This window comes from Stigmatopora argus, chromosome 23 (genome assembly GCF_051989625.1).
Source record: "Stigmatopora argus isolate UIUO_Sarg chromosome 23, RoL_Sarg_1.0, whole genome shotgun sequence".
In the NCBI taxonomy this organism is placed as follows: Eukaryota; Metazoa; Chordata; class Actinopteri; order Syngnathiformes; family Syngnathidae; genus Stigmatopora; species Stigmatopora argus.
The window spans coordinates 5,132,418-5,159,117 of NC_135409.1; the positions used below are offsets into that span (position 1 = coordinate 5,132,418).

The following is a 26,700-nucleotide window of genomic DNA, read 5'->3' on the forward strand; positions in this document are numbered from 1 at the left end:
AAACTCAAGCTGTGTTAGACACAGGGGGTCTTTTATCTTGGATGTAACATAATCACAGACTCGGACTTTTTGGCATGCCTTGAAGTCGGTCAGTTCATCTGTGTTGGGCCTCGTTATGGTCCACATTGGTGCCGTTCCAGATCCACTTCTCCGGGAGGATGCACAGAGAGACATTGTGCGTCTTGCGTAAGTTAAATATAGTCGTGACATTTTAAAAGGCCTGTAGTTTTAGCATGTCAATTTCTTTTGGCAGGCATGGGACAATTGCGGGGTGGAAAATAAAACGCTAAAATGAGGACAGAAACCAGTTCCAATGATAGCAGCTTGCATAATAGATTCAATTGGACTCGGTACTGAGCTCGTATGTCGATTCTTAACTCAAACAGAGGTTTCCCATTGAAATGAACTAAAAACTAATTCATTCGTTCCAACCCTCTGAAAAAACACCAAAATCAGGATATTGGATTGGAAAAACATTTTATTTTTTTCTAATTCGCCATCTATTAACAAAGTAACACATAACTAGTGGTTTAATAGTATACTAAAATGTGCTTAATAGTACTAAAATTATACGGATTTCGGACAGGGAGAGGGGCTTTTTGCACGGCAACGCTTTCGTAACAACATAAACAAATTTCAATGAACTTGGATTACGATGCAGACACACTGAAAAATAAGTTTAATCGAACCTAACACTAAACTTAATTCTAATTTTGTTTGACATTTTGATACCTTTCTTCTCCCGGCCGGGTTGGCTCTTTTTGACCCGCCTCCACACTGACGTTCAGTCAATATCGAGGGTTGTTTGAGTTTGTATTCCCTTCAAAATATTCCCAAAATGATGCACACAAATGTCCTCACAATAGGATAACACACAAATGTCCTCACAATAGGATAACACACGACCACTTGCCAACAAGAAGTAGTATTTAAGCCATTTGCATTGACTAACGGGAAAAAAAACATTGAAAAATTGCAATTGTCCGCCCAGTGCTCGCAGAGACATTACAAAGAGGGAGTTGCGACCAGAGACATTACAAGAGGGAGTTGCAGGGAGACAGACAGTGGCCATGATTTTCTTATGAGCAGCATCTCGCGTCCGCTGTCCGCTCGTATATCAAAATTTGTCTCGTATCTCAAGATAAATATTTTCCCGAAATTTTACTCGTATCTCGAATTGCTCGTATGTCGGGCCACTCATATGTCGAGGTACCACTGTATACGTTGTAATAGAAACAAGGTGCATTTACAGTCAATACACAAAGATGTGGGTTTGTTTTGCAGTCTAGGGAAATCACACATGGCTTGTACATACGTGTCTGGAGTGTGTTCGATTTGGCTCAAGATGTGAGAGAAGCTTACCAGTGAAGTTTGGGAGTGTTAATGAGTTCTGCGGAAATTGAATACAGCTAACACGGGAGAGGCGCCTTCTAAGAAAGCCATTTACAAGCCAAAGACCAGCCCAAGTATGCTTAGAAGGTGACAAATTTGGGTCCAAAACAGCTGCTTTTTGCCTGTTGGTTGTACACATTTAGCACGAATTTAAGTAAGCTTGGCTGATGTCCAGATGTCAAATTTATCTCTGTGCTGATAGCATCATTCAAAAAAATCACGGTCAAAGAGAACTAAAATCTAAAGTAACAGGCAATGTGAATGGATCCACATTCCTTTTAAAAGCAACACTTTCAGGCTCGTACGTCAAGTGATTATCACTGAGAAGTCTGAATCGAGCAGGCGTAATTGAGGTCAAGGCCATTTCACGCTATAGTCTTACCGTGAAGTTGACACAATGCAAATTCAATTTCCACTTGTGACTCATTGGGTGGATCAGCATTCAGATTGAATGGACGTTGCGCATTAGTCAAACAAGTATAGCAGTCAGTCATTATTGGTAAAGGTGAGTCATAGTTTAGCTACTGTATGTTTATCCAGCTAGCGCTGACACTCGATAGGGATATCCTCAGGAATCGGCGGGACACTCCTTGGGCCAACTTCTTTCTCCCCCCCCCGCTCCTCCAACACCATTCTGTGGCTCTTGTCTTACTTTATTTATCCTGGGAGGGTCAACTTGAGCACGCCCATCACTACACAACAACTGCTTAGACTGCTAGACACAGACTTGGTACAGTGGTACCTCGACATACGAGTGGCCCGACATACGAGCAATTCGAGATACGAGTAAAATTTCGGGAAAATATTTATCTTGAGATACGAGACAAATTTTGATATACGAGCAGACAGCGGACGCGAGATGCTGCTCAGAAGAACATCATGGACACTGTCTCTCTCCCCGCAACTCCCTCGTGTAATGTCTCTGGTCGCAACTCCCTCTTTGTAATGTCTCTGCGAGCACTGGGCGGAGCGTTGTATTTTTTTCAGTGTTTCTTTTCCCATTAGTCAGTGTGAATGGCATATATACTACTATTGTTTCATTTAAGACTCCTGCTCCTCAAAAAGTGAAAGCGTCCCAAAAGAGAAACGGCACGACGTCAAGTCATTCCAAATCCAATCAAACGTCAGCGTGAAGGATTTGCGTCATGTCATGTCAACATGGGCTATTGTGGCAGCAGGTGCCCGAGGCTCGTATCTGCATCGCTTGGCGCAACCTTTGCGTCGTGCTTGCTCGTTTGTTGCCACATCACACAACGAGAGACGGCGTCTTATTGACATTCAACATGACTCGGAGTGGAGACGTCGTCAATAGGTCTCTTGGAAAAAGCCCAAGCATTTGTTTGCCATTTTTTTTTGGCTCGATCCTTTTCTTCCCACCTTTCTGGACCTTCTGGTCCTCTTTGTGCTTGACTTCTGTTACCTCAAGGATGAATCCATAGCACACGTGCCGTAGCGGGACATAGTCTAGGGTTGGTTGTACCGTGGCTATTCACACCTCAAATCTCAAGAGCTTATGACATAGTAGTAGGTGTGAAAGGCGTTTATAAGTTCAACGCATCGCTTTAGGAGGCCTGTTATGGAAGTGTGTGTTCTATATATAGTCACATCAAGCCATAGAAGGAAGGCAGGTTGCAGCTGTTGCTTTTCAGGGAATCATCAATGTTGCATGTTCTACTATAGAGCAGTCTACGAGGTGTTGGACAAATTGACCCCAGCAAAAACTTGAATGTCACCCAGTAGAAAAAGCAGGCCGACTGGGGCACAGACTCCAAAATGGAATCAGTCTTTCTATATGTGAGCTTCAGTTTAGCGAAATAAAAAAAGCCCTGTACAGTGGTACCTCGACATACGAGCAATTTGAGATGCAAGTACAATTTTGAGCAGATATTTATCTTGAGATACGATCAAGGCCACTGTCTTTCTCTCCAACTCCCTCGTGTAATGTCTCTCTGGTCGCAACTCCCTCTTTGTAATGTCTCTGCGAGCACTGGGCGGAGCGTTGCATTTTTTCAGAGACATTACAAAGAGGGAGTTGCGACCAGAGACATTACACAAGGGAGTTGCGGGGAGAGAGACAGTGGCCATGATGTTCTTAGGAACAGCCTCTCGCATCCGCTGTCTGCTCGTATATCAAAATTTGTCTCGTATCTCAAGATAAATATCTGCTCCAAGTTTGACTCTTAACTCAAATTACTCGTATGCCGGGGCACTCGTATGTCAAGGTACCACTGTATTGAAAAGTGTCTGTCAAGCGCCCCTGCTGGTTTTGTTGCCCCAAATCTTTTTCAGATTGAAAAGGACACTTTGTACAGCGTGAAACAGATAATAGAACATCTTGTTTCCTGCAGCCTGCGAACAGATTGTCCGCTAACGCTGGGCATTCAGTAGGATGAGGCAAGGTGTTCTCAAGAAATCATTGACTGTCTCACCTCATTATGGAGGATCACCACTTTGAAACCTCCATCGTTTGTTTCATTTGCCAATGAAGGTCCCTCCAGCTGGACCTAAAAGTGGTCTGGCTTTTCTAAAGAACAGAATGGATGAAGAAATCAAAACCTCCAACGGGGCCTGGGTCTTTTTTTTTGCCCCAGCATCAAACGACACGGTGGAACGGCACTAGCTTTGATCACCAGGCTAGGGGCGACGGAAAGGGCTCTCTGGTTTGAGATCTCCCCTCCAATGAGCTCATAAAAAGAACCCAACACAAAGGTGCAGGGACGTACAGTGAGTTAGAAAGAGGAGGACACTTTTTTTCATCCCGCTATGAACATAAGGCACCGTTTGCTTTCAAGTCCAAGTGTGGGCTTTTACCTGAAGCAATGTCCTGCAGTGTAATGGCTCACCAAGGGATGGCTTATCCACCAAGGTGAAAGAAACCTGGTCTTGATTAAATGTTGACGTTCAAATGGGAGAAAACTACCTGAGAAGTAACACCAGCTTTTTATGAAAGCTTTTTGTGGATACAACTGGAGAACATGTTTTTTTTAAATTAGGTCGGACAGCCGTTTCGGACATATATTTGGGCGCGGAATAGCAAATGGAGCTCAGTCATGTCAGGTTTTTCAACTGGAAGATCTTAGTTTGGTTTCAAAATGGGGAAATACTGGACTTAACATACAGGGTTGTTTTACTCCAAGTTATTTGGTCTGCAAAAAACTCCCCACTGACTCTCATAGAAATTGTATTTTGACCCACAAACTATTTTTTGCTGGGTTGACTCTTGGCCACACATTTTTTAGGAAAAACCTTCCATCAAATCCCATTGACAAATTTGAAATCCAAAATGCACATAGTCAGGGATTCCTTAGGATTCCTATTTTTTAAATATACTATGACAACAATTGACACTTTTGACCTAAAAATGACTGTTTTTGACCAAAAAATCACTGTTTTTGACCAAAAAAACAAATTAAACAGCCTCTTATTGACAAATTTGAAATCCAAAGTGCACATATTCAAGTATTCCTATTTTTAAATATATTATGACAAAAATTGACACTTGACCTAAAAAAATCACTGTTTTTGACCTATAAAAAATAAATAAACGGCATCCCATTGACAAATTTGAAATCCAAAGTGCACATATTCAAGGATTGCTATTTTTAAAATATATTATGACAACAATTGACACTTTTGACCTTAAAAAAAAAACAGTTTTTGACCAAAAAAATTAAACGGCAAACCTGAAACCGGCATGACTGCCATGTATATTTAACACAGATCATTATAATTCTACGCAATTCAGAACAACATAGAGTACCAGTTCTTATCTCTACATTTACTAACGAACATTTTTCAAGTATATTCACCTTACAGGGCTGTTTCAACTGTGTTAAAAGTGACATTAATGTGATTTTTATTTTTCTCTTCCTTTTCTCTGTCAGTACGCCGCGTAATCTAAATGGAACTTGAACTTTGCCGTGGCAGCGTGCCATTTATCAGACTTTTGCGCACATGTGATGTTTTGATTGGGCCGGCGAGAACAAAGCTGCAGCTTATGTCAAAATCGGCGACAGCTCAGCAAAGATTTCTATTACTTTTTTTTTTCCGAAACCTTGTTACGGCCGCTTTCATCAATCAGTTCGCCCGCAGAGCTGGAGAGTGTGCTGACCCGCTAGCCCTTCAACACGCAGCGCGGTGCTAATCCGTCGGGTCTGCTAATACACTGCTGATATTGCTATGTAGCCAGTTATTGGACATGTGAGGCCACTGAGCAGCCTGGAATGATGAACTTCCCAGTAGCCAATACATCCGGAACATTACCCCCACCCCACCCCCCCCGTATTTCCAGCAGATTTTTCCATTGACCTTAAGCGCCCCTGCTTCTTCAAATGAACCTAATAATAAATGAAATCATTTTTACTAAGAACTAGGACCTACAAAATCATTGACTTTCAGGCCCACCAAAGAAAAATGAGTGGTTATGTATTTTTTTCAACTCCCTCGTGTAATGTCTCTGGCCGAAACTCCCTCTTTGTAATGTCTCTGCGAGCACTGGGCGGAGCGTTGCATTTTTTCAGTGTTTTTTCCCGTTAGTCAGTGCGAATGGCGTATATACTACTTCTCGTTGGCAAGTGGTCGTGCGTTATCCTATTGTGAGGACGTTCGTGTGCATCATTTTGGGAATATTTTGAAGGGAATACAAACTCAAACAACCCTCGATAGTTTTCATCTGAAAGTCAGGGTGGAGGCGGGGCAAATAGAGCCAACCCGGGAGAAGAAGGGTATCAAAATGTCAAACTAAATTAGAATTAAGTTTAGTGTTGGGTTCGATTAAACTTATTTTTGAGTGTGTCTGCATCGTAATCCAAGTTCATATACATTTGTTTATGTTATGTTACGAGCGCGTTGCCATGCAAAAAGTCCCCCACCCCTCTCGTCCCCCCCGTCCCCCTCTCTCCGTCCGTCTCTCTCTCTCTCCCCCCTGCGAAATCCGGATAATTTTAGTACTATTAAACATATGTTAGTACTATTAAACCACTAGTTATTTGTTACTTTGTTAATAGATGGCGAATTAGAAGAAATAAAACTTTTTTTCCTATCCAATATCCTGTTTTTGGTGTTTTTTCAGAGGGTTGGAACGAATTAATTCGTATAATTTTAGTACTATTAAACATATTTTAGTACTATTAAACCACTAGTTATTTGTTACTTTGTTTATAGATGGCGAATTAGAAGAAATAAAACTTTTTTTCCTATCCAATATCCTGTTTTTTGTGTTTTTTCAGAGGGTTGGAACAAAATAATTTGTTTTTAGTTCATTTCAATGGGAAACGTTCGTTTGAGTTACGAGAAAATCGACAAACGAGCTCAGTCCCGGAACAAATTAAGCTCATATCTCGAGGTACCACTGTATTATTTATTATGAGTACCCTGATAAAGAGAGGTTAGTGCTTTACCCACACTTGTGTTTGCGGAAAGATATTTTCAATATTTTTAACCAAAAATGCCCTTTTAAACACAATGTTCACATTATTCATGGAAATGTTTTTGACCAAAAAGTGCCCCTTACAACATACCCAAGAAATCCCATTTTCTAGTATTATTTATTACGCATACTCTGATAAACAGAGTTTAGTGCTTTACCCACATTTGTGTTTGTGGAAAAGTCCCATGAGAGTCTGTGTATTGTATTGTTGTTGCAAACAGTGGGTGTTTTCAGGGTGGGCTCGGCCTGTGAAATGGAAAATTGGTCCGATAGATGCCAGTAAGCGGGAGTGTTTACCCGCCAACACTGAAAGACAAACACAAAGCGCGCATTTCAAGGTGTTTTCCGTGTTTGAGGAAAGTTTGTGATAACCTTATTGGTCGTTTCCTAATCAACTGAGAGGGGGACCGCCTGGCCCCCCTTGGAAAAACTTGGCCCCAGTCAGCGTGGTCACACAGCCCTACTGGTTTTGATGGGTTTGTGTGACTTTCCGTGTGTGTGTGTTGTGGAGCCCTGCACAAATAGAGGCAGGGGGTCGTGTTGACCAACCAATTAAAAAGCAGGAAGAATGGGGGTGGACACATGTTTTTGCCCATCACTCAAATTCAACTTGGCAAGCACAGGAAAAACAATCTTGTTGTTATCCAGTGGTGAGAATTTGAATTACCGTATTTTCATGACTATTCGGCGCAGTGTCAATAACGAGTGCTATTTCTGTATTTTACACACACAAAGGACGCACCGTTCTTTTAGACGCAGCCAGGCATGCCATATATATATTATTTATGGATGAATTTCAAACCGTAATAGCGCTGGCTACGGAAGCGGCCCCAGACGCTATTTCCGGTGCGCACTGTAATATGGAAGTCACCACAGTTTGAGTTTGAGTTACATTTATTCAATAAAGGGACATGTTAATGAACGTATAGTAAATGTAAATATATAAGATTATTTTTGCACGGCAACGCGCTCATAACATAAACAAATTGAAATGAACTTTGATTACGATGCAGACACTCAAATAGGTTTAATCGAACCTAACACAAAACGTAATTCTAATTTTGTTTGACATTTTGAGACCTTACCTTGGCTCTTTCTAATGATCCACACAAATGTCCTCACAATAGGATAACCGTGATCGGACGTTTCGTCGAAAGACGTTTGGTCCCCGGACGTTTGGTCGACCGGACGTTTGGTCGACCGGACGTTTGGTCGACCGGACGTTTGGTCGACCGGACGTTTGGTCGACCGGACGTTTGGTCGACCGGACGTTAGGTAAAACGGACGTTTGGTCGCTGGGTTCGCTCGCTGTCAAATTATGACAGAGTTTACTGTTGATATTAGATATTTAGATATTAAACTCACACTCTCTCTCATGATTATAATTTTGAGAGCTGGTTTCAACAGTAACAACCCGGTCGACCAAACGCCCGGTCGACCAAACGCCCGGTCGACCAAATGTCCAGGGACCAAACGTCTTTCGACGAAACGTCCGAGTGCTAATATAGGATAACGCACGACCACTTGCCAACGAGAAGTAGTATTTACGCAATTCGCACTGACTAACGGGAAAAAAACACAGAAAAAAATGCAACGCTCTGCCCAGTGCTCGCAGAGACATTACAAATAGGGAGTTGCGACCAGAGACATTACACGAGGGAGTTCCGGGGAGAGAGACAGAAGCAATGATGTTCTTATGAGCAGCCTCTCGAATCCACTGTCTGCTCGTATATCAAAATTTGTCTCGTATCTCAAGTTTCTCGTATGTCGAGGTACCACTGTATTCCAAAATAACAAGATAAAGATGATTTTCAATGAGCGGATCCCTAATTCATCACTGGAGGATGTTGGAAAGCCATCCTGCCACCTCAAATGGATTGGACATGTAGTGCCAAAGAGTTCAGAGAAGTTAGTAATCTAAGACCGAGATCCAGCCGAGGTAGTAAAACAGAAATTGGGCAGTGGGGCTTTTTACTTGCAGGTGTTTCTTCCCTTTGAAGAGGGGATTCCTCCCTTGCCTTCACGGAAGAAAATAATTAACACCTTAATGGTTGCCATGCCGACACCAGGCTTCTCATCATGGGCTGCTCAGCTGCACGCATTCCTGGCTGTAATTACCCACAGTTCAAGAGCCCGCGATCGACGCCGAGTTTCCCGTCAAAAGCTGGTTTCGAACCCCTCCCAGAACGTTTTGCTCTCCGAGTGGGATTGAAGCGTGGGATTGAATTACTGGCGCCGATATCGACGCTTTGCGCAGAGTTGTGACACGGCCACGCTCTTATTTTGATGACGGCGTGAAAAAAAGGGAAGCTTCTCTTCCAAATTGCTGAGTGCGCAACGCCCGTCGACGCGCAATTAGTCCTTGTGTTTGGAGACATTTCATCACCGTGGCTGATGCTTCCCGATGCATTCTCATTAACTCCGACAGGATGGAGAAAAGTGGGGATTCTTTCCAAGGAGAAGGTCACTTTGCTAATAAGCATTGTTATCCCCAACGACCCAAATCAAAGAGAATGAATGGCGTCCAGTCGGCATGGTAAAAATAAGAGACGGACCCTCTGGATTTCCAAAATCAGGAGAATGTCAGAGCCATTAGATTTCAATTACGATGATTTTTTTGGGAGAATCTGTCAAATAATCACATTGTATTTTTTGGAGCTATTTAGACTCAGCATCCCACAATGCACTCTCCGCATTGGGTATTTGTATTAGCCTCATGCTGTGCTTAATTTACTGCATTATAGCCACTCTTTAGGTGGTTGCCTACTTCATTTTAGATCATGACATTGGAAAAGGAGTCAAACGGTTAAGATATTATCAACGTTTCATTGTCATCACACCAACAAGTTGGGGATATTTAGGATAATGCTGAGGAAAAGAGCAACTGTTATGCTGCATTGAGTACATTTGGTGGCGTACTACAGTGGTACCTCGAGATATGAGTTTAATTCGTTCCGGGACTGAGCTCGCATGTCGATTTTCTCGTAACTTAAACGAACATTTCCCATTGAAATGAACTAAATCTAATTCATTCATACCAACCCTCTGAAAAAACACACAATACAGAATATTGCATTGGAAAAAAATGTTTAATTTGTTCTAATTCGCCATCTATTAACAAAGTAACAATTAACTAGTGGTTTAATATTATTAAAATGTGTTTAATAATACTAAAATTATACGGATTTTGCAGGGGGGAGAGAGAGAGACGGACGGACGGGGGACTTTTTGCACGGCAACGCGCTCGTAACATAACATAAACAAATTGAAATGAACTTGGATTACGATGCAGACACACTCAATAATAAGTTTCATCTAACCTTACACTAAATGTAATTGTAATTTTGTTTGACATTTTGAGACCTTTCTTCTCCCGGATTGGCTTTTTCGTATCTCGAAATACTCGTATGTCGGGGTACCACTGTACAAACCTTTAAGCACCTCCTCTAAATCGGTGGCGGTGTTTATTTCAGTGTGACCGTTCAGGTGGGAAGGATGGTAAGCTAGATGTCACTATCAGAACCGCCGGATTAACGTCTTCCGTGTCGGGGTTACCAACTCGCTCGTGACATGTGCTTTGTTAGCCAAGCTGTGGAATTAATCATGAGTGACCGTGAGCTCCAAATCGAGGAGGGTGCTATGTTTTTATCCCGTCTTCCAGGCCGCTCGTGTGCTGCGAGAGTGAAATAAATGCGTGTTCTCTTGTGCGGCGGCGACGACAAAACTGCTGAGCGGGCAGCTTGTGTCCAAACTCGGGCCCTCACAGACACTTAGTCAGCAGTATGCTCGTCAAAGCCCAGGGCCAATCACGGCGCTCGGCGCGTGGGTCAAAGGGAATCGGTGTGAAGGCACGGTGTGTTTGTGAACGCTAGGACGTGGGAAGAATCAGCAGATGGAATACAGAATACAGTGGTACCTCGACATACGAGCAATTTGAGATACAAGTAAAATTTCGGGCAAATATTTATCTTGCGATGCGAGACAAATTTTGATATACGAGCAGACGGGACGCGAGATGCTGCTCATGAGAACATCATGGCCACTGTCTCTCTCCCCGCAACTCCCTCTTTGTAATGTCTCCGCGAGCACTGGGCGGAGCGTTGCATTTTGTCAGTGTTTTTTTCCCCGTTAGTTATTGCGAATGCCGTATATACTACTTCTCGTTGGCAAGTGGTCGTGCGGTATCTCATTGTGAGCACATTGGTGTGCATCATTTCGGAAATATTTTGAAGGGAATACAAACTCAAACAACCCTTGATATTGACTGAAAGTCAGTGTGGAGGCGTGGCAAATAGAGCCAACCCGGGAGAAGAAAGCTATCAAAATTTAAAACAAAATTAGAATTAAGTTAATTGTAAGGTTAGATTAAATTTATTAATTTGAGTGTGTCTGCATCGTAATCCAAGTTCATTTAAATTTGTTTGTTATATTACGAGCGTGCTGCCGTGCAAAAAGCCCCCCCCTCTCTCCCCCCTTCGAAATCCGTATAATTTTAGTACTATTAAACACATTTTAGTAATATTAAACCACTCGTTATTTGTTACTTTGTTAATGGATGGCGAATTAGAACCAATAAAAATGTTTTTCCAATCCAATATCCTGTTTTGGGTGTTTTTTCAGAGGGTTGGAACGAATTAATTAGTTTTTAGTTCATTTCAATGGGAAACGTTCGTTTGAGTTACGAGAAAATCGACATACGAGCTCAGTCTCGGAACGCATTAAGCTCGTATCTCGAGGTACCACTGTAGAAAGAATAGAGGAGAACTTCAAAAAAACGGCATAGATTCAGGTCACTTTTGACTAGTGCCACGTATAACCCGGCCGGGTACGATTTCCAATACGGAAAATACGCTACATGCCCAATTTAAAAGACAAGATTACAACTAGTCCTTTTCAGGCCCAGCTGACCCACCGAGCGAGTGGGTTGGATTTAAAGCTTTGGTCTCGGTATCCTCTTAAGACAGGGACGGACCGTTAAATGGATCAAGTCAGCGAAGGGAAGTGGAGCACTTAGCTCCAACTCGTACGTTTACACTATGTGTAAATTATACACGGACGCATTGCCGCTGAGGATTAAGCCGTGACGCGGGGGGTTATTTATTTCTCTTTAACAGTTTGAGCAATAGATTTAAAGAGTGATTACTGACTGGTAAATAACAATCCCTTATAATAAGGATAAGAGGGGAAATTCCATTTAGAGACCATTTATGTCAACTGGGATGTGAAATTTGCTGTGTCACCGTGATTGTTAGAATTGAAGACATATGTTCACCTTGAGGGCAGTCCATTAAAAGGACATCAGTGAAGTAAATGTGGAGGATTTGGATGGTCTGCTAGCCGTGTAGGATTGACTTTTCTGAAGCAAAATGCAGTCAACAACAACAACATTGGCTTGAAAATAGTCACTTGGACAACCAGAATTGGACTCATTTCATAAGTTGGTCGTTACGAACTGAAACTGTTTGGTAGCGAGACCAAGTGTGTACACTTTTTTGTGTTTAATGTTGTTTGCTTAGATGCCGGAAGCTGCTTTTTCTCACTTCGTCCACCCAGGGCATCATTAACCTGCTTTGCGGTCCCGCGTAAATTAAACAACCCTGGGCCGAACAACAAGCTATTTGAATTTGTCTTTTCGACGAACAACAAGCTTAGTTGAATTTGTCTTTTTCAACTCAACCTACCGTATTTTCACGACTATACGGCGCATCGTATTTTTAGCCGCAGTGTCAGTAACAAGTACTATTTCTGTATTTTACACACACAAAGGACGCACCGTTTTATAGACGCAGCCAGGCATGGCAAAACATACACCAGCTTAAACATACACGCTACACCCACACACTAAAAACACGTTTTTGAAAAGGCAACGGAAGCAAAAGTGAGTTCGGTTGTACTTTATGTAGCCATTTTACAATGTACTTATGTCATCATCACCCACAAATCCATCAAAATCCTCATTTTATGCGTTCAAATTGAACAATTGTCCAAATTGTCCATCAAAAATGCTGAGTTTAATACGTTCGTACAGGCGGCCACAATCCATTCGCAAATAGTAGCTAGCATAACTATTCCAAGGCTGTCTTCCATGGTTCCCAACTGTGTTGATGCCAATCGCCAGGCCACAATCCATTCGCAAATAATAGCTAGCTAGTAGCTAGCGTAACAATTCCAACGCTGCCTTCCATGCTTCGTAAAGCTGTGTTGATGTCGATGTCCAGGCCACAATCCATTTGCAAATAGTAGTTAGCTAGTAGCTAGCGTAACTAGCTGCCTGCCACCCTTCGTGGGTGTATTGACAAAAGAACTATATATCCCAGCAGTCACTGCGCAGTACTTTTTCTACAGGGAAAATAGTAGAGTCGGGGGCTGCTTGCCGTAGTTGTGAGAGCTGTAGAGGATGGTGTACCCTATCGACTGATTTATTTGATTTTATCGTGATAACAATTTTAGTATTGGTCCATATATAAAGCGCACTGGATTATAAGGCGCCCTGTCTATTTTGGAGAAAATTTAAGACTTTTATGTACGCCTTATAGTCGTGAAAATACGGTATTATTGTTCTCCTGCTCCACGCAAAAAGCGATAAGCAACGCCAGGACTAGAAATGTCACTTTGCCCTACGTTTGACCCCGGCCGGCGCCTGCTTGATAAATTTAAACACGGGTACAGCGCTAACTGTAGCCGATCGACTCAGTCCATGTTATTTAGTTCTCACAAAATCCCAACATAGTTGTTCTCGAAGCCAGCTTTTTTAACATCTGATATTCAAAACCTGCATACAGCGAAGGTGCGAGAGAATGTGATAAAAGCGCTAATGAGCAGTTATGCAATGCGGCCGACAGATTACCAGACTGACCGGGCTGGTGATGTTGCGTAATGTTGAGACGGGCCGATAATCCATACCGCAATCTGGCTGTCGTTCAGTCATGTGCACTGTCGCTCCATTCAAAATGATCTTTAATGACAGAAAATTGTGTTGACGGGCTTTCGAAGAACATCCCAATTGTTTGACAACAGGAAATGACTCGTCTTTAATAGTGGCGCCTAAAAGTTGCCAGCATGTGTTAAGGTAAAATATACAGTGGTACCTCAACATACGAGTGGCCCGACATATGAGCTATTTGAGATACGAGTAACATTTCGAGCAAATATTTATCTTGAGATACGAGACTAATTTGGATATATGAGCAGACAGCGGACGCGAGATGCTGCTCATAAGAACATCATGGCCACTGTCTCTCTCCCCGCAACTCCCTCGTGTAATGTCTCTGGTCGCAACTCCCTCTTTGTAATGTCTCTGCGAGCACTGGGCGGAGCGTTGCATTTTTGTGTGTTTTTTCTCCTTTAGTCAGTGCGAATGGCGTACATACTATAGTTCTCTTTGGCAAGTGGTCGTGCGTTATCCTATTGTGAGGACATTTGTGTGCATCATTTTGGGAATATTTTGAAGGGGATACAAACTCAAACAACCCTCGATATTGACTGAAAGTCGGTGTGGAGGCGGGGCAAAAAGAGCCAAGAAAGGCATCAAAATGTCAAACAAAATTAGAATTAAGTTTAGTGTTAGGTTCGATTAAACTTATTTTTGAGTGTCTACATCGTAATCCAAGTTCATTTAAATTTTTTATGTTATGTTACGAGCGTGTTATCATGCAAAAATCTCTCTCTCTCTCCCCCCTTCGAAATCTGTATAATTTTAGTACTATTAAACACTTTAGTAATATTAAACCACTAGTTATGTGTTACTTTGTTAATAGATGGCGAATTAGAACAAATCAAAATGTTTTTCCAATTCAATATGCTGTTTTTGGTGTTTTTTCAGAGGGTTGGAACAAATTAATTAGTTTTAAGTTCATTTCAATGGGAAACATTTGTTTGAGTTACGAGAAAATCGACATACGAGCTCAGTCCCGGAACGAATTAAGCTCGTATCTCGAGGTACCACTGTAACTCCTCCGCAACTGTAGTTCCTCCCAATGCCGCGAGCACTCGTGAACACGCCAGGCTGTGTTGTATTCAGCATCCATTCAGACATATGGCCACCCCGGAGAGCAGAGAGTCCAAGTCAAGCTGGATCCATTTCAATCATGTGCTCACCAAAATAATGCGGCCGCTACTAACCAGAGTGGCGGGCGGCTGTAAATAACCACGGGTGACTCCAGGACGGGTGACTCCAGGACTCTGATGTGGTCACGTGCCCCCATGTTGCGTTTGCTTTAATGCGTCCCTAGTGAATGCCATCAAATTAGAGATGCAAATGCACCCTTATGGGCCCAATGACACCGTTTACTAAGGCGGCAATTAGAGCAAAGGAAAGTGAAGTGGGAGGCGGAAATACAAAAATGACGAGAGGAGCCTGGATAGTGACATTTCTCGGAGAAGTGGCACACATAAATAATAAAAAAGGAAAAACGACCTGATGATGATTTCCCATGAGAGCTGTCAATGACTGCATAGCAGGCAAAAAAAATTGCAATGAAATACTATCATGAATACTTCATCAATTTGACTGATCCTTGTCCAGTGCAAAGATTGGGTTATACCCCAATCTTAGCATATATATGTATTTATAGAGGTTGCTAGAACAGCCGTATTGAGGGCTTTTGAGGTGAAGGATGGATTTTCATTTGCTTTTTCCAGTTTAAACATCAACATGTGCAGGAAATTGACATGTACAATTGAATTCCCAAGCATGTGATGGCACGTTTTAACTACAAGCGCGTGACAGGACATTAATAACGTGTCACATTTTGGGAACTTCAATTTACCTCAGTCCAACACTTGTCCACATTTGCACATTGCATACTCTAGGCCACAGGTGTCCAAGCGGCGGCCCGGGGGCCAAATCTGGCCCGCCGCATCATTTTGTGTGGCCCGGGAAAGTAAATCATGAGTACCGACTTTGAGTTTTAGGATCAAATTAAAATGAAGTGTATAGATGTATATTAAATTTCCTGATTTTCCCCCTTTTAAATCAATAATTGTAATTTTTTAATCAATTTTTCTGTTTTTAGTTCAAAAATCATTTTGTAAAATCTAAAAATATATTTTTAAAAAGCTATAAAAAAACAACAACATTGTTTTAGATCTATAAAAAATTGAATATTCAGGGCTTTTAATCCATTTATTAAAAAAATCTAACTATATCTAAAGTGGTCCGGCCCACATGAAATCGAGTTGACGTTAACGGTAAATAATGTATATTATATTTCCTGATTTTCCCCCCTTTTAAATCAATAATTGCACATTTTTATCCATGTTTTTAGTTCAAAAATCATTTTGTAAAATCTAAAAATATATAAAAATATTTTCTGTTTTCAGAAAATAATTAAAAAAAATTAGGTTCCCTTTTGAAATAAAAAAACAAATGACTAAATAAATGATTTTTCCCTTACTAAGAATAAAAGCTCAAATAAACATTGTTTTAGATCTATAAAAAATGGAATATTCAGGACTTTTGATCCAGTTCTTTTAATCCATTTATTTTAAAAAAAATCTAAATACATCTAAAATGGTCTGGCTCACGTGAAATCAAGTTGACGTTAAAGCGGCCCGCGAACCAACCAGTCTGACACCCTTGCAGGCTATCAGTTTGGATATTATGTTGCATCTTTAAGACCGTTATAGTCATGGGGTGTGGGCATTAAAAAAAAAACTCAACTGACTGCTTGCTACTACCTCTGCAGACACTAAGATCATTGGTTGAAATTCCAGTCATGATCCCCAAGGTTACAAAGACATACATTGTCCCTGTCCTTCAAGTCAAATTCTAGCATATAAAGCATGCGCTGCGTTCTTAGAAAGTGCTTAAAATAAAAAGGCCAATGAAAAAAGGGATACTTCTCTTAGTAGGAATTTCGCTGATTGATTGATACATTACCCAAAATAAACTGTTTTTTTGTTTTGTTTGCATTATAGATTTACATAACTTTTTTTACACCGGCTCGGCTTATGGCCCCGATAAGGTTCTGTGGAACTTTTCAAACGCTTCTTGTTTGGTTAGCACTCCAAAATACACACATACAGGCACAGGTTATCGTAGGATGGAGGAGATAAACAGTGGAAAGTTCACTGCAAGCCAAGGTCATGTTGCCATGTGTGACAGGGAATAAATGTGGAAAGTCTGAACTCCACAATTGGACATGCGTAAACTTTGATCTGACTTTGTTTTCATCTTGTTAACCTATTTTTCTCCCCCTGCCAGAAGCATAACCTGACTACAATCAACCAAATACACTTGCAATATATTGTTTGGTTGTAATGAAATCCAGTGGCGGTCCGTGCATTTTCTCGTAGCGCCTTCAACGGGTAAAATCCACTTCCTAACAGCATTTAATGATTAAATAAAGACAAATACTGGAGCTTTTCAGACATTACAACCGGGCCAGGGGGGTGATTTCCCTAGGAAAAGACAGCGATGGACGTCAATGGCGAAACGGCAAAAATTGCACTAAAATGGGGTAAAATCCACTTCCTAGCAGCATTTAGTGATTAAATACAAACACTGGAGCTTTTCAGATATCAGACCCGGGCCCACATCGAAGCTAATGCTGAAAGTCGAGCCTGTCCTGTCGTATTTCCGGCATAGTCCGTCTTGAAAATGGCTTTAAATCAACACAACAATATATTTGCTTGTGCAGCGCGCTCCAGATACAGTTTGGTAGCTCTGGCTAATCACTAGCCAATCATAGTTGGTGAAAGCGATGACGTATCCTTACGCATGCGACAAGGCATTGTGGTGTTGCCAACTCGAAAATCTGAATGGTTAAAGCAACAGTCTTATTTGTGCTTGTTTAATGCAGCAGAGCCTGCAGAACTGATTGTGAAGGCCTTGAGGCAGATTTCTGACCCTGGCAACAAATAATGGCTGAAATGTGATTGGTTAAATGTTTCTATATGAAAACACATCTGGAAGCAGTGCAACCAGGGGGAAAACAATGAAAGGAAGCTAACAGACCATTTGGAATTATTTATAATAAGTATTGATGGACAAAATATAATATATGATTCAGATTTTTCTTAGGCCAGCAGAGAAGGCCTTGAAGGCCCTGACGGATGAAATCCTAGTACCCACTGTGGCCTTTTTTGGAGTCGATTTTCTGTGCTAAGCATGCTAGCATGCTAACATAAACAACAATTGAATTCATTTCAACAATGCATTCCGGTCAAGTTTTAAGATTCACAGGATGCAGCACGAGGCACTTCAATTCTCAACTATTGGTTGTTCAGACACTAGGAGATTTGAGAAATTAATTAATGTAAGAAAGACATTTTGTGCAATTAAACGTAAGCAACCATTGTTACTGATAATTACTGGTTGATTTGTGTTGCGGAGTAGTTTGCCATACAGAACATTTGGGCTCCACACCCTCCAGAACAAAGAACAGTGACATAAAGTCATGTTTATGAGTAATTTGCTATGGCTTGTTAACAAAATGAGCTTTTATTTTCCAACCAGACTGCGCGTCTCTTGCTGCAGACCTGCATAGGGGCGGGTGGAGGGGCTACAAATAAAAGGGGAGGGCAACCAAAATTGCCGCCACGTGCACTCAAATGTCTACTTTATTACAACAACTTTCACCTGATTGGCCAGCGCACAGAGTTGTGTATTTATATACGAGACCTGATTGGTTGCCGCCTCTTGAGTGTATACTGAAGTAGCGCGAATCTCCCAGACAAGATTCCTGCGCGACTAGTACTATGAGAAAGTAGTTCCGTGATGCAAATGGTTTTTACACCCATATTTCCTAGTAGAAATATGTTTGATTTATACTTTTGGTGAGTAGAGCGTGTTTAGACGCGTGTTTGGTGTTGGGCGCGGCTTTAGCAGATCTATTTGAGCGAAACGGTCGAGCAGTATTGGCGGCGGAAGGATATGTAACGTCTCACTGCGCGTCAAAATATTGGCTCTGGGAGACCGCGTCAAAGCTCAGACAGCGGCAACTCCTCAGGATATCAACACACAGCCGAGGATCTTTTCATCTACTGAACTCGCGTGCGATTCCAGTTAAGTCAGGAATCTACGCGTGGTATTTCTTCGGACTTTTCCTTTTTCGTCGGCGGCACTTTGACTCACTTTCATGTTGGTTTTCGGTCACCGGTGTGCGACTTCACTGTCGTGACACGAATTGGACGGGCGCGGTGCGGCCGAGTTGGCGCACTGCAAGACGGTTCACACCACTATTTAGACGGCACCCACCACTATTTAGACGGCGCCCGAAACCCTTCAGAGTCATTTCTTAGAAACCTCAACTTGACTGCCTTTTGGATAACAACGCCTGATTTTTTTTTGTACGTTTCTTCTTTTTTTTTTTAATATGTTGCTCTCAAAGTTAGGGTCATTTTCTCACATTTGCAACCCGTCGAGCATGGACCTACCGGGGAAATTACAGCTTCAAACGGGTAGGTAACTCGTCTAAGAGTTGAAAGAGGTTAACGGTTGAGAGTTGACCGCTTAGTTTTGGAAGTCATTTTTTTGGGATTATTTTTCCGAAAAAACAGTCAAAGTGGAGATTGACCCATTCGAGAAGTTGTACCAGGTGGGCCCCGTGCTTGGGACCGGAGGCTTCGGCACCGTGTACGACGGCAACAGAATCTCTGACGGGACACCGGTGAGTCGTGCGCGCGGGGGGTACGGAAATACACATTTAACCGTTTGAATCCGGGATTAAATGATTATTTTTGTGTTTTTTTCGAACAGGTGGCGATTAAACATGTCGCCAAGGAGAGAGTAACCGAATGGGGCTCAATTGTAAGTTTTTATTTTTTTATGTACGTTCATAAAAGGCTTTAAAGCGGTTTTTAATGCGTTTTTTCGGTTTTTTTTTATTAGAATGGAAGCATGGTCCCGTTGGAAATTCTCCTCCTGAAGAAGGTCAGCTCATCTTTCCGGGGAGTTATCAAATTGCTGGATTATTACGAGTGCGCCGACGGCTGGCTCATGGTTATGGAGAGGCCGGAGGCCGTCAAGGACTTGTTCGACTTCATAACCGAGAAGGGCGCCCTCGCTGAGGACGAGGCCAGGGGCTTCTTCCGCCAAGTCCTGGAAGCGGTGCGGCACTGCTACAATTGCGGGGTGGTGCACCGAGATATTAAAGACGAAAACCTGCTGGTGGACATCCGAACCGGGGATCTTAAGCTTATCGACTTCGGTTCCGGAGCCATACTCAAGGACACCGTCTACACCGACTTTGACGGTAAGCGGTTAGCTTGTTTTGGGTGTGTGTGTGATTGCCCTTGATGTTAGGTGCTATTTTCAGGCGCGGAGGCGTTCGCTAATGGTGTATTTAGAGAAAGAGAGAGAGGGGGCGGAGGGATATCCTGACGTTATTAATACATATTAACGAGCAATGCGTGACGCACGTTTGTTTTTGTTTTTTTCGGTGCTTTACGGGCTTTGAAGGGTGGCCACGACACGGCGTAGGTCGGAGTGCCACGTAACGTGTTTGTTGTGAAACCTGAGCGGAGGCGTCACATGATGGGATCACGTTTCCTTCTCTGTTTTGGTCAGAAGGGAAGGCAAGGGGAGTAGCTAGTTTGTTGTGATTCTATCTGCAGTAGACATTCACTCGCTGTCAATCATCCCAGTTCAAATGGATTGGACGTATATTAGTGTTAAACACGTTTAGGGGGGTTGACTTGATTGGACGCCTGTCATCGTCAATGGCACTATTTGTTTGTATTTTTTAAGGGACCCGTGTGTACAGCCCACCAGAGTGGATCCGTTACCACAGATACCACGGCCGATCCGCCACGGTGTGGTCACTTGGCGTGCTGCTTTACGACATGGTCTGCGGCGACATTCCCTTCGAGCAGGACGAGGAGATCCTCCGGGGGAGCCTGTACTTCAGAAGAAGGCTTTCAGCCGGTGAGTTGGAGCCAAATATTTTGTCGCCCCCTAGCTGCGGTGAGGGGTGGTGACGCGTTCTCGAAGCCTGTTATGTATGACGATTTAAAAAAAAAATCTTATTTACATTTTTTTTAAAGGGGGGGCGGGGGGTTAACATATTTCTCTTACATTGTGTTTGTGGTATATTTTTTCTTTGAAATATTCATTTTTTTCCAATTTTAATTTGTAGAAAATGTTGCATTATTTTCAGAATGACTTCAATTATCGAGGGTATTTACTTTTATTTACAAATCACATTATATACCATGTTAATTTCTTCATTAAAAAATATTTCCTGAATTCCCCACCTTGGTTATTCATTTAAAAAAAAATGTAGAACACTTATTGGACCATTTTTAAATTCTACAAGTTCTCCTCAATTTAATGTCTTTTGATCCCCACAGATTGCAAGCAACTGATCAAATGGTGTCTGGCCCTGCGGCCTTCCGACCGCCCCACACTGGAGCAGATCTGCGACCACCCTTGGGTGCGGACCCCCGCCGAAGCGCCCGAATCCAAGCCCGAAGAACCCGCCAAGGGTGACATTCGCCTGCGGACCATCGCCATCGATTCCTCTTCGAGCACAACATCTAGCAAGGAGAGCTTTTAAAAAGCCTCTTGTGAAGACCCTTTTTTGGTGGGGGGCAGACTTTTGGCCCAGCTGGCTGTTCAATGGCCATGGACATGTTCTGTTCAGCAACTGTTGTTGCTTGATCCTACGCCCCCCCCACCCACCTATTTCCTGTTTTCGTTCACATACAGGGAAGCGTTTTGATGCTTGGATGGTCTTACCAGCATTCTTCCCTTTCTCTAATTTGTTTTTGTTAGTAGGCTGGTTCATCAAAAAAAACCTTCCTATTTGATAAATGCCTGCTCTCATAGAGCTATGGATAAACCTTTGTTGTTTTTTTTTAATTCAATGTTAAAAATGTTTTAATTTTGGAGTGCCTTTTTTTGGAACGCTATTTTTTGTTTTGTTTTTTTTTCCCTGGGGGCTTTTTCATCTCAACTGTTGTTTTTGTCGGCCTTGACGCGACAAGCCAAGTTTGCCCCCAGCGGAAAGCTCAGTTCAGTTCAGCTCGTGCGAGCATTAAGAGAGGAGAGAACGGAATACTTGAAACACATCACTCTTCGAAGCTGCTCACTCACTCACTCTCTCTAGCCTGAACAGGTGTTTTTTTTGGGGGGGGGGATACTGGATCCTGTCTTTTTCTGAATGTCTTCAACATGTTAACACACACACACACCTCGACTTGTATACCCCATTCTGCCTTTCTCTTGTTCTCCTGCTCTGTTGCGAGGCCATTTTTGCCTCCTGCCATTTCACTGCTCGACACGTCACGCCCCCCCCTGTCCCCGGACCCCTTCCGTGGGATGTGAAATGCACAATCAATGCAATATTCATCACCTATGGTGTTTTTTTTTCCTCTTTTGGCGAATATTGTACATTTGTGTTCAACCTCTTTTAGTGTGTTTTTTTCCCTTCATTTGCATTTAATTTATTTATAAACGTGTAGACATTCCACATTCGGTGGTTATTTATTTTATTTATTTTCTATGCTTAAACTCCCCTCCCTTTAAAAAAAAAGATTTCTGTTGCATATCCTACTTGGCCTTTAGTTTGCATTCCTAACTTATTTTTACATATCGACAATTTTTGTTTTCTTTTTTTTTTAGATTGTGGCGGATGCACTGACAGTTGTCGATGTTAAGCAGAATAAAACAAGTTTACTTAAATTTGAAAGCATTTTGAATGTTATTTACTATTTTGGAATTTGAATCCAACTTATTTCTGTACATTCAAGTTTTTTGGGAAGCTAAACAATTCTAGTTTTCACACAGCCTCACCATATTCGACACCTTTGGGCTTACTGTTGCCACTCGGGGCTCCAAAGGATGATATTGCTATTTTTTTTATACTAAATTTTCAATTAAAGTCCCACTTTTATGTACTGAAACAACTGGTGGTGTGTGTTCATTTCAAATACCTTCAAATGAAAGAATCCTGTCAACTAGAAAATGACTTGTACCATATTTTTGACCTCATTTGTACATCATTTTATTTAGTATAGTATGTGTTTGTATTAGTGACCCCTGCACTGGAGTGTGTTGCCTTCAGGTGTAACTCCGGAACGTAGGACAAATCAATGTCCCGCTCACCAAGTCGGTTTTCATTGCGATAACAGTGAGTACGCAAGCAGTTCTGGCAAGTTCAAGCCACTTTTTAGTAGGTGACAAGTCGCCAGACACAAGAGGAAGATGCCAGATGGACTCCAGGGGCCCCGGTGGGCGCAGATGGGCCGGTGGGTGTCAACCCACACGGCCAGAACGGTAAGTGTGCAGCGCCGAGAACAGGAAAAGACGAGAAAAGAGAGCGATACTACACTTAACACTAGCCTCTTTGTTTTCTCAATGTATGAGTGTCCATTAGTCTGACCCTGCTTTAAGGACACGATGCTATTAGAAACCAGGACTTTGCAATTTGGTAAAATGTGTCCTTGCACGCACAACGTTGAGTTTAAAAAACAACTTTTTTCCCTAATCAAAACACCCGTAACCATTAACCCTCCTCCCACCTCCCTTGCATGGTCACGTGACGAACGTAACAGGCACAGATGGTACTGATTGATTGTCATCACGATTGCTATTCAGGTAGTTGTTATTCTTATTTATCGACTTATTTCCTTAAACAGGACCAAATATCATTTTTGTATGACGTCTTTGATGACTTGTACAGGACATATTAATAAAACACGTTCAATAAGTTGCGCAGGAACGGCGTTTGTACACGTGCTAGCATTAGCAACAATGCTACGTTATTGCGGTGCTTTAACCGATTCATGAGCAGACGTCTCTCTTGATATACTTTTAACTTTCTTTTTTTTAATCATCATTGTGAAACAGTCACCTGTGGGTCATTTGTGCTTTGATAACACGCTGTTTACGGTCGGGTGTCCCTTGAGTTAATTGATTTTGTTTATATTGAACTTTCCCATTGATGGATAGCCTTTCTTTGAAAATAAGATAAGGTTTAATGTAGAACGTGATTTCTCCACTCTTCAAACGCAAAGTAATTGCGTCAAAGTACCGCTTAAAACACTGAAACTAACAAGACTTCAACCACATTTGGCCTTTATGTCTCTCATAAATTGGTCGAGTTCTACAACCTCGTCGAAGTATGGCTCTCTTTGCCAAAAGCTGTCCAAATCGAACTTATCTCGCATTCTCATTATTATTCTATTACAATGTCGTAGTACATAATAGTACACCATTTCTTGTGTTAATGAGTCTTTAAAAGACACTGTCAAATCTATTCTAACCATGTGGGAAATCTTGTGTTCCAGTGCCATAAACATAGGCAAGATGCATTTTGGGGAGTTTAGTGTAAGAGAGAAGACAACGAGAAGTCGACCCCTAAGAACCAATTGTGAGTGTTTTTTTTATGTCTTCATACAAGTGCAGTGGTCTCAAAAGTCAACCCGTTAAACTATGTGTCAAAGTGGCGGCCTGGGGGCCAAATCTGGCCCACCGCATCATTTTGTGTGGCCCGGGAAAGTAAATCATGAATGCCGACTTTCTGTTTTAGGATCAAATTAAAATGAAGTGTATAGATGGATATTCAATTTCCTGATTTTCCCCCTTTTAAATCAATAATTGTAATTTTTAAATCATTTTTTTCCTGTGTTTTGAGTTCAAAAATCATTTTGTAAAATCTAAAAAATATTTAAAAAAGCTTTAAAAAACTTGTTTTAGATCTATAAAAAAACTGAATATTCAGGGTTTTTAATCCAGTTCTTTTAATCCATTTATAAAAAAAAAAATCTAAATATTATATCTTAAATGGTCCGGCCCACTTGAAATCGAGTTGACGTTAAAGCGGCCCGCGAACCAACCCGAGTCCGACACCCTTGCTTTAGAGCACATGTGTCAAACTGGCGGCCCGGGGGCCAAATCTGGCCCGCCACATCATTTTGTGTGGCCCGGGAAAGTAAATCATGAGTGCCGACTTTCTGTTTTAGGATCAAATTAAAATGAAGTGTATAGATGTATATTAAATTTCCTGATGTGCCATCTCTTATAGTTTTTGTTGCTGCGTTGATGCTTACTGCTCAATTGTGGAGGCCTCCTGCTTGCTCCTGATGTTCATTAAAAAAAAAAAACAACACCACTGCCAGCAGAGGACCTGGCTAGTAGGCTGGAGGGAACCCGCTGCTTACTGTGAAGGAACTCTTTGTTCTGTGGAACACCGTGTATCTACGCTGTAAACATGGTAAGTGCAAGCGTACACGGAGACTAAATGTCGAGGCGTTTTTTTTATGAGGGCACATGTTGAAGCACAAAGAGATCTTTGGGAGATTCAAAAGAACAGCAACAACAACACATTTGGTCATTAGAGGTTTGCCTTTTATGGCCAATCATCAAACCTGCCTGCCATGCCTCTAAATTGCTCCACTGTGGCGTTTTCCAAAACTTGATTAAAAGTCAGGCACGTAAAACTAAAAAAAAAACTAGCCATGAAAATTCATTCGTTTTGCACACTGTACGAAACATACCCATTTATTCATCACGTATGGTTGCCAGGTTCGCCGATTCCTCCGAAAAGTGTCGTGTTTTTTCCCCCGATAATCCGACAAAAAATGTTTAAAGAGCAAAATCTGGCGTGCCGTCTATGCTGACGATTAAAGGGCCAGCGTTAGCCACAGGTATGGAGCAGCCACTTGTGGTTGAGTACAGCAACCAGGAATTTATGGGAGTGTTAGAACTGTACTTTCACCATGAGAACATATGACCGTTGAGAGCCTGGGAATTTGTTTGAACTCAAAAGGAAGGTACAGTTGACTTTCCAAGAATGTTCGGGAACTTAAATGCTAAATTCCCCCAAGAACTCGGTAGTAGTTTGTCCTGAAAGTACTGGAATAACCTTTTTTTTTTAATAAACGAAGGGGTCTCAAAGGTCTGAGTCACCCAATATTCCCCCATGAAGAAATTCGCAACGCTTTAGTCTTCTTAAAGAAACAAACAAAAGAATGAAAGAAGCTAACTATGGAACATCGCGATCCGGTTGCGATGTGGTCACAGTTTCGCCAACCTCAAAGTCTTTGAATTGGAAGAAATAGGAGAATGTTTCGCACCCTCGGGCACATCAATGCGTCAATTGTTTCGGCTACTTAGCATCAGTTTCACTATAAAACTGTTGTCAGACCAACACAAGGGGAAAAAATGTTATGATTTAAACAACCTGACGTCGATGTTTTCTAGTGACTGCAGTCATTGTGCCGGCGGTATAGGCTAATGTTAGACTCCTCCTGTGTTGTTTACCTGTGGCTGCGTATCCATGGTGATGGCCGCAGTCATCCCAGTGATTATGTTACAACTAGGACAGCCATTTCCCAGACACGGGGGGTAAACATGTAGGGAAGAACGGGGTTGGTGGTCATTTTCTGGAACTCTACCACCAAAGGGTGTTTGTTGTTTAGCAAAAATTAGCAATTGAAGATCTGTATTGTCTTCTCAATTGAATACAGGTGTGAAACGCGGCGTAGGGGGAACCCAGAAAGTTCATTGTAGGTGTTGACTTAGTACAGAATATTCATCAATTCAACAATAAAAATGGTTTATTTTTAAAATAAAAATTTCATTTAAAAGATGAATAAAAGAAAGATCATTTGAGCCCTTTCTGTTCATAAAAAAACCTAAGTACGTTTTTTTAAAAAATAATAATAATGCTAATAATGATAATAATGACAATAATGACAATAATGACAATAAAGCTAATAATGACAATAATGCTAATAATGCTGATAATGCTAATAATGCTAATAATGCTATTGATGATAATGATGACAATGATGACAATGATGACAATGATGACAATGATGACAATGATGACAATGATGACAATGATGACAATGATGACAATGATGACAATGATGACAATGATGACAATGATGATAATGATGATGATAATGATGATGATAATGATAATAACAAC

At 41.7% G+C, this 26,700-nt stretch overlaps 3 protein-coding genes across 5 annotated transcripts in view; all 3 read left to right on the forward strand.

Moving 5' to 3' along the window:
* The window catches only part of LOC144068885 (uncharacterized), an 85,984-nt gene extending 68,352 nt beyond the window's left edge, over window positions 1-17,632 (forward strand). Inside the window, exon 5 of the mRNA XM_077593792.1 lies at window positions 17,025-17,632. Within this exon, the coding sequence (XP_077449918.1) occupies window positions 17,025-17,037 (13 nt within the window). The 3' untranslated portion in view covers window positions 17,038-17,632. The remainder of the gene's footprint in view (window positions 1-17,024) is intronic.
* Window positions 17,633-18,401: 769 nt separating this feature from the next.
* Window positions 18,402-22,452, forward strand: LOC144068884 (serine/threonine-protein kinase pim-3-like). 2 transcript variants are annotated; one of them, XM_077593791.1, is made up of 7 exons: window positions 18,405-18,826; window positions 19,153-19,222; window positions 19,322-19,431; window positions 19,521-19,571; window positions 19,653-20,016; window positions 20,511-20,687; window positions 21,113-22,452. In XM_077593791.1, exons 2-7 carry the CDS (start codon window positions 19,189-19,191, stop codon window positions 21,316-21,318), a joined length of 942 nt encoding a protein of 313 aa, XP_077449917.1. In that variant the 5' UTR covers window positions 18,405-18,826; window positions 19,153-19,188; the 3' UTR covers window positions 21,319-22,452. The 2 variants fall into 2 exon arrangements, with proteins under 2 accessions (XP_077449916.1, XP_077449917.1); XM_077593790.1 differs by having other exon boundaries at window positions 18,402-19,222.
* A 2,358-nt stretch (window positions 22,453-24,810) lies between these two features.
* Window positions 24,811-26,700, forward strand: part of ptpn12 (protein tyrosine phosphatase non-receptor type 12) — a 46,677-nt gene continuing 44,787 nt past the window's right edge. Inside the window, exon 1 of one of the 2 annotated variants that reach the window (XM_077594260.1) lies at window positions 24,811-24,978. In XM_077594260.1, coding sequence (XP_077450386.1) covers window positions 24,976-24,978 — 3 coding nt within the window. In that variant the 5' untranslated portion in view covers window positions 24,811-24,975. The remainder of the gene's footprint in view (window positions 24,979-26,700) is intronic. The other variant, XM_077594261.1, reaches the window with a different exon arrangement.